Below are 15,336 nucleotides of genomic sequence, written 5' to 3' on the forward strand. Positions count from 1 at the left end.
ATTTCCCTGAGGGCTAAAAATGGTGAGCATCTTTCCTTGAATGCATTGGTCATTTGTATGTCTTCTTTGAAGAAATATCTAATCAGATCTGTTGCCCATTTTTTAAAATGGGTTCTTCTACTTTTTTTTCTCTTCAGAGATGAGGGGCAGGGCAGAGGGAGGAGGAGAAAGAATGCTAAGCAGGCTCAATGCCCAGCGCAGAGCCCAGCCCAAAACTGAGCTGGATCCCACAGCCCTGAGATCATGACCTGGGTTGAAATCAAGAGTTGAACATTAATGGACTGAGCCACCCAGGCACCCCTGGGTCACTTCCTTTGTCATGAATGCTTTTGATGTCATATCTAAGAAGCCTTCACCTAACCCCAGGTCATGCAAATTTATTCCTATATTTTCTCCTAAGGATCTTAGACTTCTTAGCTTCTACATTTAGGTCTGTGATTCATTTTTATTAATTTTTGTATATGGCATGAGGTAGGGATCCAATTTCATTCTTTTGCATGTGGCTATTCATTGTTGCAGCACCATTTGTTGCAAAGACTACTCCTTCCCTGTTGAATTTTCTTGGCATCTGTGTTGAAGTTAATGTATTTATTTCTGGGTTCTCAATTCTATCCCATTGATCTACATGTTTGTTCTTATGCCAGTACCACAGTCTTAATTACTATAGCTTTATAACAAGTTTTGAAATTGGGAAGTGTAAGTCCTCCAACTTGTTCCTCTTTTTAACATTGTTTTGGATATTCTGATGTAAGGAAAAAACAGACTCCTCCTCCCTGTGTCTCCTCTACTCCCTAAACTTCACTACAACACTACTTCCCATCTGACACCAAGTATGTAGGTTTTACAAACATCAAATAATTTTGCAACACCAGCTAGGTGTCCTACAATTTACTGTCTACCTGGGGATAGCATCAGGTCCCATAGATTAAGAGCTCAGTCCTATAACACTGCCCCCCTATCTCTCTCCAGATGTCAATAGTAAGTTCAGGTCATTTCCTGTGCATCAGATTAGCCTGCTATAAATCAGAGGTTCCCATGATCATCTCCTTAGATTTGATTAATTCACTAGAACAGCTGACAAAACTCAGAGAAACATTTACTTATGTTTAAACTGTTACTGTAAAAGATACTATAAAGGATGCAGATGTGCAGCCTGATGAGGAGGAACATAGGGCAATGTTCAGAAGGGTCCCAAGTGCAGGAGCTTCTGTCCCCATGCAACTGGGATATGCCACCTTCCCAGCGTGTGGAAGCTCTTCCAAGTTTGCTCAACAGTTTTTATAGAGCTTAATCTCCAGGCCCTCCACTTTGTGTCCCCAGAGGTTTGCAGTTAGCGCTGAAAGTTTTCATTCTCCAATCACCTGGTCTATCTTGGGAGGAGTCCTATCCTGACACCATCTGGGGCCCCACCCTGTCACCTCATTAGCATAAATTCAGGTCTGCTCAAAAGGAGCTTCTTATGAATGACAAAGGACACTCCTCTCTTCAGGAAATTCCAAGGGTTTTAGGAGCTTTGTGCCAAAAATGGGGTCAAAGACCAAGTATATTTCCTATTTTACCACATCTGAGTTCCTTGGAATTTCCAGTTGGTTTTCAGAATAAGTTTGTTGATTTATGCAAAAATGACAGCTGAGATTTTGATAGGGGAAGCACTGAATCTACAGATAAAACTGGGAAATACTGCCAGTTTTACAATATTAAATATTCTGATCCATGAACATGGAATGCCTTTCCATTTATTTGGGTTTTCTTTAAGTTCTTTCAACAATGTTTTATAGCATTCAGGGGTGCATGGGTGGCTCAATGGGTTAAAGCCTCTGCCTTCGGCTCAGTTCATAACCCCAGGGTCCTGGGATCGAGCCCCACGTTGGGCTCTCTGCTCGATGGGGAGCCTGCTTCCTCCTCTCTCTCTCTCTTCCTGCCTCTCTGCCTACTTGATCTGTCTGTCAAATAAATAAATAAATAAAATCTTTAAAACAAAAACAAAAACAGTGTTTTGTAGCATTCAGTTATAAGCTTTGCACTTCTTTTTGTAAATTTATTCCTAAGTAGTTTGTTCTTTTTGATGCTATTCTAATAAATTGTAATATTTTAAAAACTGATTTTAACATCTCTGAAATTGAGGTGTATTATACAGTCAAGGGTATCTTAGTATTATGCCATAGTTCAAGGGGCAGTAATTTTTTTTTTTATCTTGGCGGAGATAAATGTGACTTACAATCAACAGCTTCTTTGATTCAATACTATATTGTGTTAAATGTGAAATATCTATAAAACATTAAAGTGGAAATGGAAAATAGGCATTTGGATATATCAGTTTAGAAATCAGAAGAGAGGGTTGAACAAGTAGATAGATATAGGGTCATCTGAAGTTCATTATTGAAAGCCACAAGGGTGAATGAGATTCCTCTGGGGAAACAGTGTAGAGAAAACAAAGTATTCCAGGTTGCAGCCCTGAAAAATTGCAACAAGAAGTTGATTATAGGAATAAGAGCTAGAAAAGGAAACATTTTTGTTTTAGGTTTATTGTTGTCATTATTGCTGTTATTATGTGTCACCTGATGGAAAGACCTATGGGGCCAGGACCCTGCCTCTTTTACACTCTAATGAACCTCTAAGCTAAGCAGTTTACCATATTTAGATATTAACCTACATGCCACAGATAAATTGGAGAAAGTGATTCAGAATAATCTGTTCATTTGAAAAATAATTTATTGATTGGCCATCAGCTCTTTCAGCCCTGAAAATCAAACAGGAATACAAATAAATAAATCTTTCAGGTCTTCAGAGAAGCATTTTAATCTGATGCTGATTTTGGTTTGAAAACAGGCACATTGTTTATTGGATATTAACCTAGAGTAATTATCTAAAGGTAGAAGAGAACAAGTCAGTAGAAATTCTGCAGCATTCACAATTAAAACCAGCAATGTGTATAAAAATCCTTCTAAGGCATTCCTATCCCATTTGCTGTCACATTTCTAGAGAATAAGTAGGACACCAGCTGGTAGTAATGCTAATTCATCCGCCTTTCATTTACTGTTTGTCACTTCTCAGATGCTGAATCTTAACCATTCCTTTTTCCCCTTCATATTTCAAATGCCCTAACCAACATAAAGTTATATCATATCCTCTAGGCAGTGGTTTTCAAACAGGAGAGATTTTGACCCCCAGAGGACATTTGGAAAGGTATGGAGATATTTTTTGTTTGTCACAACTGGAGATAGAGAGCGACTGACATCAAAAGGGTACAGAACAGGGATATTGTCAAACATTCTACAATCCCTAGGACAGGCCCCCATAAAAACAAATGATCTAGCCCAGAGCATCAGTAGTGCCAAGGTCGAGAAACTCTACCAATGGAGGCAAGTTTTGATATATATGAACTTTCTCGAGGCAATGTCCTTAGCTTTTCCCAAATTCTCAAAGGTGGTATAATGCAGAATTTTAAGAAACACTGACATAAATGTATATTTCATATAGGCCGCAGTAACAAGCGGCATAGTAATACCACTTCACAGCAAAAATCACGTCTCTAGTTAAGACTTATCTCAGCCCACTAAATTTCTCTGTCCCTTTCCAATGCCCATGCTGATTCATGGCTAGACAGAGATCTTTGGATTTCCTGTGTCTAGACTCTCTGAGTACCTCATACCCTTATTAGCAGGTTAATACAGTTATTATGGTTATGGTGACTATTGATTAAGCTAGAACTTTACGGTATGTCAAAAGTTTTGATTTCTTTAGACATCTCCAGTTCATTTGGTCAATATCCATTTAATCATTGCCTACTATGTTTAGCACACCGCTAGGCTCTGGGCATACAGTGATGAAAATGAGCTTGCAACCCAATACTGGAAAGATATCAATAAAATTTAAACACATAACTTAAAACTGCAGTATGGGAGAGGTGTGAAAGGCAAAGGTAAGAGAGGCTGAAATGAGGATAAGGAAGGACTTAAAAAACAGATCATTGTATGCCACCCAAATGAGAAAAGCCGCTAACTCCTTTCCGGTTATCCTAAACAATTCTGTAATATCTATATCCCAGTCCTGCTCACTTGGGTGTGTATTTTAAACTAGCTTCTCCTGGGCACTGACATCCAAGTGGGAGAGTGGATGCTATCAGCAAGATGAGAACTTCAGATGTAAAAGCTTCCCTTTTCTTTCTTACTAATAAAATCAAATTAGAAACCAGTGTTGGGGGCGGGGGGAGACGGACCGCAGAGAAATAGAATAAAAGCCAGTCTGAAATGCCATTTGCAGATATCAGCAGATTACAGACTCAATTGTTCTTAATCACATACTGGAAGTTAGCGGTCATGGCTTGTAAATCAAGAGAGAACCCACCCCCCCAAATTCAACTTAACCATTTCCAAATATTAGCAACTCTGTATGATGTTAGGATTCAGCTAAAGCGGTCGGGGTACCCTAGCCAGCAACACTGAGACAGTCAGGCTGGAATTCTGAACTCACTAAAAACCCCCGATTGGTAAAAACAACCGGAGTTTCCGTGGGAACGAGACTGGGGGTTGGCCGGTGAGAGAACAAAGGCTGCGCGGCCCTATTGGGGTCCGCTGGGCCCGCTGGCCTCACGGGGGGCTGGGGTGGCAGCGGTGGTGCGTCCGGGTGGCTGGCTCCCCGGTACCCCACGCCGCGGCGGCGCTGGCGCACCTCTCCGGGCCGGTGCCCGGGCTGCTGCATAGGAGGGCGTCGGCGAGGCGGGAGGCGAGAAAGGACGCGGGGACCGAGGCCGGGCCGCTGCCCCAGTGAGTGAGCTGGCAAGCGACCTGTGAAACACGCCGCAGGCCGTCACCCAGCAGGACCGGGATCACGCGGCTCCCGGGGCCGGCCGAAGCCGCCTAGATAGAGCACGAGGGAGGGGAGGGGCGCCGGGGACAGAGGGCGACGTCCCCTGCAGTTCCCTTCTCGTGGGGGCCGCCGTCGCCGCCAGGCCCCGCCCCCTGACGCTTATGTAATAGGAGCGCGCTGCCATTGGCCCGTGCGACCGGAAAGGGCGCAGGCGTGCGAGCAGGGGAGGGGCGCGGGAGGCGGCCGCAGCAGGAAGGCGCGTGGGCGGCGAGAGCAGGCGGGCGCTGGGGCAACTGGGAGAGTTGCGCGGCGTGCGCGGGCACGAGCATAGTGGCCTCCCCCGAGGCTGAGGCGGCGGCGGGCGCGCGCGGCGGCGGCGGCGGCGGGTGTGAGGCGCGGGCTGTTGTGCTCTCCTCTTTCCCCTCCTTGGCGGGTGGAGGAGGCCGAAGCGGTGCTGGGCGCTCTCCCCCTTCCTCTCCCTGCGGCCACCTCCCCCGGCCCTCTCGCGCTGCGCGGTCTCTCCGACGCAAGACTGTCCCGGCCCGGGTGAGCGGCTGTGGGGGCGGCGCTGACGCCGCAGGACGTCCGGGAGCGGGGGTGGGGGCCTGGCGGCGGGGTCGCGGCGGGTCGCGAGGGGCCGCCGGCCTCCCCGCCTCCCAGGCGGCGGCCGGGCCCGTCCTGTCCCGGCGCGGGCCGCGGGCTGGAGGGAGAGCTCGGGCGCCTGCCAGGCCCTGCAGGTGGCCGGGTTGCAGGCCGCCCGCGGCCGTGGCGCGGAGCGGTAACCTTACCCCTTGGCGACAGCAGCTGGTCGGTTTCTCGAGGCCGGGGCTCCCCGTGGCCGAAGAGGCCGGGTTTGGGGCAGCCAAAGCCTCCGGGAGGCGCGTCTCGGGCCGGGGTCTGTGAGGAGTGGCGGGTAGGTGGGGGCTGCGTGGCCGGACCGAGGAAGGGGCTCCCCGACGCGGGAGAGGCGGGCTGGGAAGGAAGGTGTGCCGGGCTGCAGCTGGGGTTGGTCAAGTGTTGGGTGAAACAGATCTTACTCCCGGTGCTTTCCTCTTCCCTCCCCGAAAGGATGTAGTTAAAAGCTAGGGTCAGGATGTTGATCACTGCCTGGGCCTCCTCGTTTCAGATAGTTATGGAGAATGATCCTACTTCCTGAATCCCAAACCTTTTTTTACTCCGTTTTTGGTTTTAAGAGGATCGTAGGAGGCAATTCTTACTTGTTGCCTCCTGTAAGAGCTCTTCATTTTAGAACTCTATTCTTCTCTTTCCCTCTCTGCAGCCCTCTAAGCCACACTAAGAGTTACATTTAAAAACCTGCGTTTAAGGTGTTTGTAAATGACTTGTTGGCCCTCAGTTGTGTATAATTAAGAAGTGCTTAAGAGTTTGTAGAAAATTCGACTGGCCTGAGAGTAATTCCAGAGTTGAGCTGTCCAAAAGCAGGTGGCTTGTTCGTTTGCATTTCTGCTTTCAGAAAGGAAATCAATGCAGTGAGTTGTTAGAAGTTAGGGGCCTACCCCACGCGCTTAGACTGTTGATTCGATTTCCTTTACCGGGTTTTCGGTTTTAAAAATAAGAATAAGCGACCAGTCTTTACTTATTAAAGCTTTTATGGTTTTATTTGTTACTGTTAGATGACAATGGAAAATGGGTTAAAACTATTGTGTAATGTTATATTTTAGGAGAAGCTCTAAATGGAAAAGTTAAAAATAATGTTGTGCATCTCATTACATTGTACAGATCACTGCATGAAAATGGTATCAAAATAGTTAATATCTTGTAGTTATCAAAGAAACTTCTGGAATTGGCATAAAACAGTTGAGGTTACCCACAAAATCATTATGTTAGCATGTGTAGCAGACATTGTGTAGAAGAATTCAGATGCATGAGAGGACTGAAGTATTCTGACATAAGGTACTGATAAAAAGATGTTATGAAATATTGGGATATGTAAAGATTGAATACCTATTATCATCCAAATGATACTTAAGTATTCAATTCTGTTTCTGTGGGAATAGGTTCCGCATGCTTGCCATAACATTTGTACTTAAATATACATTTAAAAAGAATCATACCATTTGGCTTGGGATTAATAAAGATTTGGCTTTATAAAAACTAAAATGGTAATTTAGTTTTCAAGGAGTAACACATCTGGTAATATTTACTATTATTTGGGAATAAACAAGGCTAGCATACTAAAAATGTTTATAGTTCGTTAAAATATTCAACTGACTTCTTAAAAAAGTATTGATCCTCTTGTATGTTTTATTTGATTTTTCAGTTTTGTGTTAAATACTAGTGGGGAATTTGTCCAGGCAGTGTATTTATTTTGTCAGTTTCCCTTTTTCATTTTGGGAGAGGCTCCTGTGTTTGTATGAAATGCTTTGACTTTATATCCATCAACTAATTAGGATTTTAGTCAGAAAAAAAGCCAACCCTGTTTTCTTGTAAAGGTGATCTAGATCCATTTTATGTTCATCTCCTGCAATGATTTAAAAGCTTAAAACTTAACTGCAGTGCTAGTCAAAGGTATATATAGGAATTCTACGTAGGACCCAATTTCAATATATTTAAAAAGCATTTGGTGCCCATAGACTCCTTATGAGCAGTTTTAATTCATGTTGTCTAATAGAAGACTTTATTTTTTTATTTTATTTTAATTCCAGTGTAGTTAACATACAGTGTTGTATTAGTTTCAGGTGTACAACATAGTGATTCCACGGTTCTATACATGCTCAGTGCTCATCATGATAAGTCTACTCTTTAATCCCCATCACCTATTTCACCCATCTCTCCACCCTTCTCCCCTCTGGGAATCATCAGTTCTCTATAGTTAAGAGTCTGTTGATTGATTTGAGAAGTCTTTCATTTTAATGAAGAAGTAAAAGTAACATTTTCAGTAACAATTTTTAACCCATTTAGCGTCACTTAAGACTATTCGTAAAAAGTAAAAGTATCTCTACCTTTTTTACAAGGTTCATTCCCTCAACTGAAAACTAACTTAATTTTGTTTAATAATTTCCCCAGCAACACTGCAAAGACCAATTTTTTTGGAGGATTTAGGATAGCACAGTAGTTTTTATGGAACCTGAAGTATTTAAGAGAACAGCTCCCATTGCTCTTAGGATCTCCTTCAGAAGCTTTAGATGACAGCCTTTATTTCTCTTAAAGTTGTAAAAGTCTTAATTCACGACAGTAAAAACCAAAGTATCTTTGAAAAGTGATCAAGCAAATGCTTGGGTAAAGGCACTAAACTTCTCTGGTAAATTTTTGAAGATTATGTATAGCAGAGTGCACAAATCTCAGATATACAGCTCGATGAATTGTTACAAGTGAACACACTGTATAAGCATTACCCAGATCAAGATACAGAACATATCACCACCCCATTAATCTTCCCTCCTGCCCTTTACTCCCCAGTCAGTATCTCCTAGATTAGCTTTGCCTGTTTTAAATTTTATACAACCTATATTCTTTGTATCTGGTTTCTTTCTCTTAACATTGGATACAACCATGTTGTTACTTGTAGTTCCTTTTTGAATGCAGTGTAGTATTCCATTGTATAAATACACCATAAGTTACATATCCATTTTACTAGGAACTGGCATTTGGATTGTTTCCAGTTTTGGAAACAGGTGCTGTGAACTTTCTTGTACTGTTTTTGGATGTATATGTACATTCGTATTTCTATTAGATACATACTGAGAGTGGAATTGTTGGGTTGTAGAGTAGATAACTACCAGTTTGCACAGTGGTTGTACTAATGTATTCTCTACTAGCATGGTATGCAAGAATTTGAAAACCCACACATTTTGATAGATACCTCTATAAAATTTAAGTCTTCAACTCTGAGAATGTTACCATACTTAGGTTACTCTGTGTTAATCACTCTAATGCCTCAAGTTCTGTTTTTAGATATGGCTCGTGGACAGCAGAAGATTCAGTCTCAGCAGAAAAATGCCAAAAAGCAAGCTGGACAAAAGAAGAAACAAGGACATGACCAAAAGGCTGCTGCCAAAGCTGCCTTAATATATACCTGCACTGTTTGTAGGGTAAGGGGAAGCGAAAGACAGTTTTCCTGTGGACAATTCTTTCCTTAGACATTGGTTTATATAGGTTACAATTTTGCAGTTATGGCAAAATAAATAGTAGATTGAAAAGTTGGTTATTTTAGGGGTCCATCTTCAGTTGTCTATTAAACAAAATTTTTTTTGAATGGGTCCTATGGCCACGCATAGTTCTCCAGGTGTCAGGGAAAGGGAGTGAACAAAGCAAAGTCCCCTTCCTCATTTAGAATAAAGATGTCTTCTTCAGGGCAGATACTGCACTTTGAACTTTGTAAGGAAATCAAATCTACATTCTTTTTCTTTTTCTTTTTTTTTTTAAGATTTTATTTATTTGACAGAGAGCGATCCCAAGTAGGCAGAGAGGCAGCGGGGGTGGGGGGGGGTGGGGGGGGGCTTTCTGCTGAGCAGAGAGCCCGATGCAGGGCTTGATCCTAGGACCCTGAGATCATGACCTGAGCCGAAGGCAGAGGCTTAACCCACTGAGCACCCAGGCGCCCCCAGATCTACATTCTTAGTTTACAGCTATGCAGGATACAAGTGAACCTATCTCTGGTTATGAGTTGACTTTTTTCTTCACTAAATTCATAGTGGGATGTCTGTAAAACTGTATGGAGTATATTTACATTGAGAGTTTTTACTAGAACTAATGTGTGTTACTACATTTGAAGAATAGTCATAACTACTGTCAAATGCTTATTAGGTGTTTTACATGTATGAGCCCCATTAATCCACTCAGCCACCCTATGAGATAAAGGACTTATTGTTCTCATTTTACAGAAGAATAAACTGAGTCATGGGCATTAAATAACTTGTGCAAGGTGATCTAGCTAGTACAGAGAAGAGCTGGGAACTGAACATAGGCAGTCTAGTTCCAGAGCCCACCCTCCAGACCACTATACCACACTGCCTTTCAAAGAAGTTTTTCTTGGGGTGCCTGGGTGGCTCAGTCAGTTAAATGTCTGCCTTCTGCTCAAGTCATGATTTCCAGGTCCTCGGATTGAGCCCCATGTCGGGCTCCCTGTTTAGCAGGGAGTCTGCTTCTCCTGCCCCCCACACCCCATTTGTGCTCTCTCTTGCTTGCTCACTCAATAAATAAAATCTTGAAAAAGTAAAAAGTTTTTCTTTAATTCAAAGTCAGAGTCTCTTCCTTGCTTTTTTGGCTTAAGCTTAGCATCCTTGAAGTTAGTGAATAGAAGTCCCAAAAGAAAAAATACATAGGTTGGTCAAATACTATGCTTATAGATACCATATGTATAATGTATTTTTTCCCAAAGCCTTATACCTGGGTACAGTTGTGGGAAGGGCTCTCAGTAAGACATGGTTCCAAGAGTAAAGTTCATCATCTGAAGGCATTACTGATGAAGTAGTTCCTGACTACATAAAAATTCTCATTAAGAAAGGAAATCTATTAAATACCTTGTTCATACTAAGCTTTGATACACTCAAAATAATGAAATTGAGCAACTTTAGATTCTGTTTGGAAAGAGGCAGGATAAATGTAAATTTCATTAAATTACTGATGAATAAATACTTTGACCTAAAAGTACTTGAGCTGTTCATCTATTTAAAAACTCAGAACAAAACAGCAAAAACTTTTATTTCATGTTTTGTTTAATTAAATGGGCTGAAGAGTAAATAATTGAAGGTCCTTGCCTAGGGAAGTTGGTATAGTGTAGCATTTGAGAACTGAAGTACTAGTACTAGGTTAAAACAGGTCTTGGGCAAATTACACTCTAGGTTTTAGTTTCCTTATCCTGTGAAATGAGAAAGGATAGTAGGAACTAATTTAAGATTACTGTAGGAAGGTTATGAGAATTGAGGTAACCTGCTTAGCATAACATTTTAAGTAAATGTTACCTGTTTGCTGTTAATCAAACAAGCATTATACTTCATTCTGTGTGACCCACCCTTCATATGTGAAATACGGTGATACATTAGGAATCTCTTTGTTACAAGGTCCTTTTTCATATGCCAGCCACTAGTTGGAGGAACTTAAAAGTGTTTTGGGATAATTGTCTATCATGAGCAGGTTCAGTATTTGAAAAGTTAACACATTTTTTATTTAATGAAATTGAAGTTCTTTTTTTTCCCCCATATTTTTGATTAGACACAAATGCCAGACCCTAAGACCTTCAAGCAGCACTTTGAAAGCAAGCATCCTAAGACTCCACTTCCTCCAGAATTGGCTGATGTTCAGGCATAAAGTTGTTTACAGGTAATTGACTTTTTGTCTTTTCCTTTGTTAATGTCAAGGTTGTATACAGAGCAAAATTATCTTCTCTGACTGTGAAATTAATGTGTACTTTCCAGCTGAGATTTTATTCCTTCCCCTTTTAAGTTAATGTTTATTTTTACAATTGATAAAAGCCCATTTTCCAAACCAGTTTGATCTTCCCACTGCTTTTGAAACACCCAAGTTTAAACTGTAGCCCAGGGGCACCTGGGTGGCTCAGTGGGTTAAAGCCTCTGCCTTCGGCTCAGGTCGTGATCTCAGGGTCTTGGGATGGAGTCTGGCATCGGGCTCTCTGCTCAGCGGGGAGCCTGCTTCCTCCTCTCTCTGCCTGCCTCTCTGCCTATTTGCGATCTCTGTCAAATAAATAAAATCCTCAAAATTGACTTTAAAAAAATAAAAATAAAAATAAACTGTAGCCCAAAATGGGGAGATGATGTGATGCTGGCCAACTGTGGTGCAAGAATGGAAGAGACTTACCAGCTTAAAGAAAATAACTATTACAAAGGCATTTGAGGGTCTTGCTCCCCAGAAATGATACAGAACAATGTTCCTGAGTGCTTTGGGGCAGGTATTTTACTTCTGGTGTGTAACAGAGCTTAGTGCATTAGGACACCTGGCAAATGGAGGCATATAGTGTGTAAACTTGAGTTGCCTGAAAATAATCTGTGTGTTTGGTTTTGTGTTCTTTGTTTTCTCTAAGGCGGTGATGGTGTGAGATAATTATTTCTTTTCATAGTAAATTCATCAAAGATTTGTTTATAAAATTATTGACAGATCTGTCAGACTAACTTGATACCTTTGCATGTGGTGCATTTTTCTTAGACACTTGAAATGCATATAAGTTGTATTTGTGCAATGCTTACATTCACTGCATATTTCATTTATGTTTTATAGGTGAATTCATGACACCTTTGACTCTTCTACTGTCTCAGACCTTAGGTAACAAACCTGCAGCTGCTTTTCTAACAAACTGTTGATCAGCAAAAATAAAGGGGCTACAGAAACACTCATTTTTATGCTGTTCCCTTTTGGGCTTCATGCAAAGACAATTCTGTGTAAATGTACAGTTGACTCTGATTTGGAAATCTGAAAATCAGTCCATCCTTGTTATAAAAAATTTTTTTACAATTGTAATTATATTGATGTTCATATTGTGTAAAATAACTCATTTAATAAAGTAGTACTTTGATTTTACAACATCACAGGATAAATGGTTCTAGAAATTCTGTTCTAACGTTCCACATTATTTGCCTTATGAAAATCTAATGAATTTGTCAGCTAGAATTGCAGGCGCAGTTCTTATCTCCCTCTCTCAGCTCAGTGGCAGGTTCATTAGCTAAACTAGAACAGACTCATTCATACAGTTTTATTGGCAGCTGTTGATCTAGGTGAAGAATGACTTACCTGCTGCCTTAGTATATTACCATCATGTGTCATTTACTCCTCTGATTGTTTCCTGTGTTTGAGGTTGGAATATTTCAACTTGCCACATGACCATAGCTGCCATCCAGGAATACCCTGTAGATGACTGAAAATTGCTAATGCGTTGGATTTTCAGTGAGCCCTTCTGAAAGAAGAGGCTCTGAAGTATATGCCATAATGAAATCAGTAAGGCTGTTATTGAATACAAAATATGATGGATCGTATGTGAACTGGTAAAGCTCTGTCTTATATAAATTATACCAAATTCTTTCAAAATTCTTCAAGTTCATTAATTGGAAATTAAAACAATTTTTGAAGGATTTTTTGCAAGTTATTAATGTTTTAGCCAATTTTATGATTGGTTTTTCATTAACAGGAAGATTGGAATGACTTGCTGCTGGGTTAATTCCCAGAACCACCTCCCTCCTTTCCTTTGTAAGTGAATAGTTGATTTTAGGAGTTTACTTTGTGCTGGTTCCTAAAATCAAAGACTGTACAGTATGACTTCTGTCTGAACTAGAAAAGGATTAAAATATAGGCCAATCTCCACATTCTTTTTGGCTTTGAGGATGGGGAAGTGGGTTAGTAAAGATAGGGGAGGTAAATCCTACCCAGTTGAGGAAGACTAATTTTAGGGTTCTTCTAATTTGCTTTTGTCAACTATTAACTTTACTCATGAAACTGCTTTAACTCTGTTTAAATTTTAAAGTTCATATAATAGGAAGAACACTCAACTATTAACTGGTAATTGCTTAGAGGCACAAATCTGACTCTGTGGATTACAAAATGCATTCCCTCTCTCCGCTGTAATTCATCACTGCATTTGTTTTGTAGCTATGCATATTCTGCCCACCTTGTTTGACTTCACTGTAAGTTTCAAGTAAGGTATTTACAAGGAAAAGCTTCAGTGGCGATAGTTTGTTAGCAACTTCTATTACATTCTTACTTCAAAATAGCTTTTTTTTATGTGTTTAATTTCCTAAATTTCAGATTTAATATCTGTTACCTCCTAATATGTTGCTACCAGAACATGAGAATTTGCCTGATTGCTTGTGGGTATTACTAAAGTTCTGGTTACATTACAATTTAAATATTTTTAAAAGCGCCTTGACCATATGTATGTTTACATTTAGTAACAAGTCATTTAAAAACCATTCACAAGTTTTTTTTTGTTTTTTTTTTTGTTTGTTTGTTTTCATTTTTGCTGACTATAATTCAGAATAAAAGCTTTTTGTTCTGGTATTTAACCCTTTTTTATAAGCAGCTGAAGACACCATATATAACTTTATATCTCAGTGATAGGAAAATAGCTGCATTGGTCTTGTTTAAGACATTAATTCTCATACTTCGTTTAAGGATTATTAGTACAATCCCTTTTTGTTATGTTTGAGTTAAATTTGCTCCAAGGGAAAACTACAATTCTTAAGCATCCTCATTATTAAATTTGAAGATTCTTTAACAGATCACAGCAAAGTTCATTATAAAACTGTTATGGTGTCTTCAAAGACTTTATAAAATCTGAGACACTGAGAGAGAATTGGTCCATTTGTATTCTGTATTTCCATTATTTGCCAAAAGAAATGGGGTCAAGATTACATTTGTTTCCATTCTACTTCCTATGGATCTACATCCCCATGTTTAACTGACACATTGGGGGTTCAGTTGTGTGCTGTAATGTCTTATTAAAGAAGATATTAAAGAAAACTAAACTAGTCTAATTTCTTCTACATTTTAGGAGATTTTTATATTGCCTCTTCCCATTTTTTTTTTAATTTCTCAACTCAGAATTGTCTCTTGAGTGTAGAGCTCAGTTGTTTAAAGGCAGCAATAGATTTTTCATTTCTCATTGTTTTTCCTGCAGTTGGTCTATTTTAGGTGTACAGAACAGTTAAGAATGAAAGGGAAAAGGTTGTCATTTTGAAACCTTTCTGTAGTGTAAGTTGTAGGAAGGGGGAAGTAATTGGCTGATAATGCAAAAATAATACTAAAATGAAAAATGCTTAGGTCAGTAAACTGAAGGAGATAACACTTTGGTTTTATATTAAGGCTATGGCATAGCTAGTTAATCACATCATAATTCAAATCTGAGATAATGTAGCATGAGTACAGTAGAATTGGCCAACATTACTATTTTAGCAAGAAGACTTGTTTTTCATTTTTATTAGTAGGTGTAATAGACAGCATATGTTTAAAAATGTAGTTAATATCAAGGCCTTTTTCTATAATACAGTGATAGTCACACTCCAAACTGTCACTGAAATACTATATTTAAACTACTGAATCTGAATTACTTTATTTGTGCTTGATTTTTCATTTTGGGGAGCTTTTGGTTTGGTTTGATTTTGGTCAGACACATACTTTTTCAGGTATATAGAAATGAAGATCAACACTAGGGGGTTGTGATTACTATGACTTTACAGTCTGAAATATTTCAGGCTAGCCAAATTTTATCTGTTGTAAATGTTTGAGAAAAATCTTTAGCCCTTTCTATGATTTAATAAAACATCTATATACTTCATTGAGAAAATAGATGTTTTATTAGTAAAAGTTCAACCTGTCTTTGTGGGTTACTATATTGAACTGAAAATTAGATGTCCTCTCTTATTTTTTTATGTAATTATTTGAGAGAGAGAGAGAGCGAGTGCGCAGGGTGGGGGTTAGTGGGAGGGGCAGAGGGAGAGAATTTTAAGCAGGCTCCATGCCCAGCACAGAGCTCGAAGCCAGACTCAGTCTCACCGCCCTGAGATCATGACCTGAGCCAAAATCAAGAGTCAGATGCTTAAGCAATTGAGCCACGCAGGTGCCCAA

At 40.2% G+C, this 15,336-nt stretch overlaps 1 protein-coding gene across 2 annotated transcripts; it reads left to right on the forward strand.

Annotated features, from left to right (window-relative positions):
- The first annotated feature begins 5,157 nt into the window (after positions 1-5,157).
- Positions 5,158-12,317, forward strand: ZNF706 (zinc finger protein 706). 2 transcript variants are annotated; one of them, XM_080801266.1, is made up of 4 exons: positions 5,158-5,355; positions 8,722-8,858; positions 10,981-11,088; positions 12,001-12,317. In XM_080801266.1, exons 2-3 carry the CDS (start codon positions 8,724-8,726, stop codon positions 11,074-11,076), a joined length of 231 nt encoding a protein of 76 aa, XP_080657392.1. In that variant the 5' UTR covers positions 5,158-5,355; positions 8,722-8,723; the 3' UTR covers positions 11,077-11,088; positions 12,001-12,317. The 2 variants fall into 2 exon arrangements, with proteins under 2 accessions (XP_080657392.1, XP_080657393.1); XM_080801267.1 differs by lacking the exon at positions 5,158-5,355 and adding an exon at positions 5,587-5,722.
- Positions 12,318-15,336: the final 3,019 nt, after the last annotated feature.

This window comes from Martes martes (assembly GCF_963455335.1).
Source record: "Martes martes genome assembly, chromosome: 4".
In the NCBI taxonomy this organism is placed as follows: Eukaryota; Metazoa; Chordata; class Mammalia; order Carnivora; family Mustelidae; genus Martes; species Martes martes.

What these genes read in the sequence shown, in the direction of transcription:
- ZNF706 (XM_080801266.1), top strand. Translation starts at nt 8,724, where the DNA reads ATGGCTCGTGGACAGCAGAAGATTCAGTCTCAGCAGAAAAATGCCAAA. An exon ending in ATACCTGCACTGTTTGTAGG is followed by an intron (nt 8,859 to 10,980) that starts GTAAGGGGAAGC and finishes ATTTTTGATTAG; the next exon opens with ACACAAATGCCAGACCCTAA.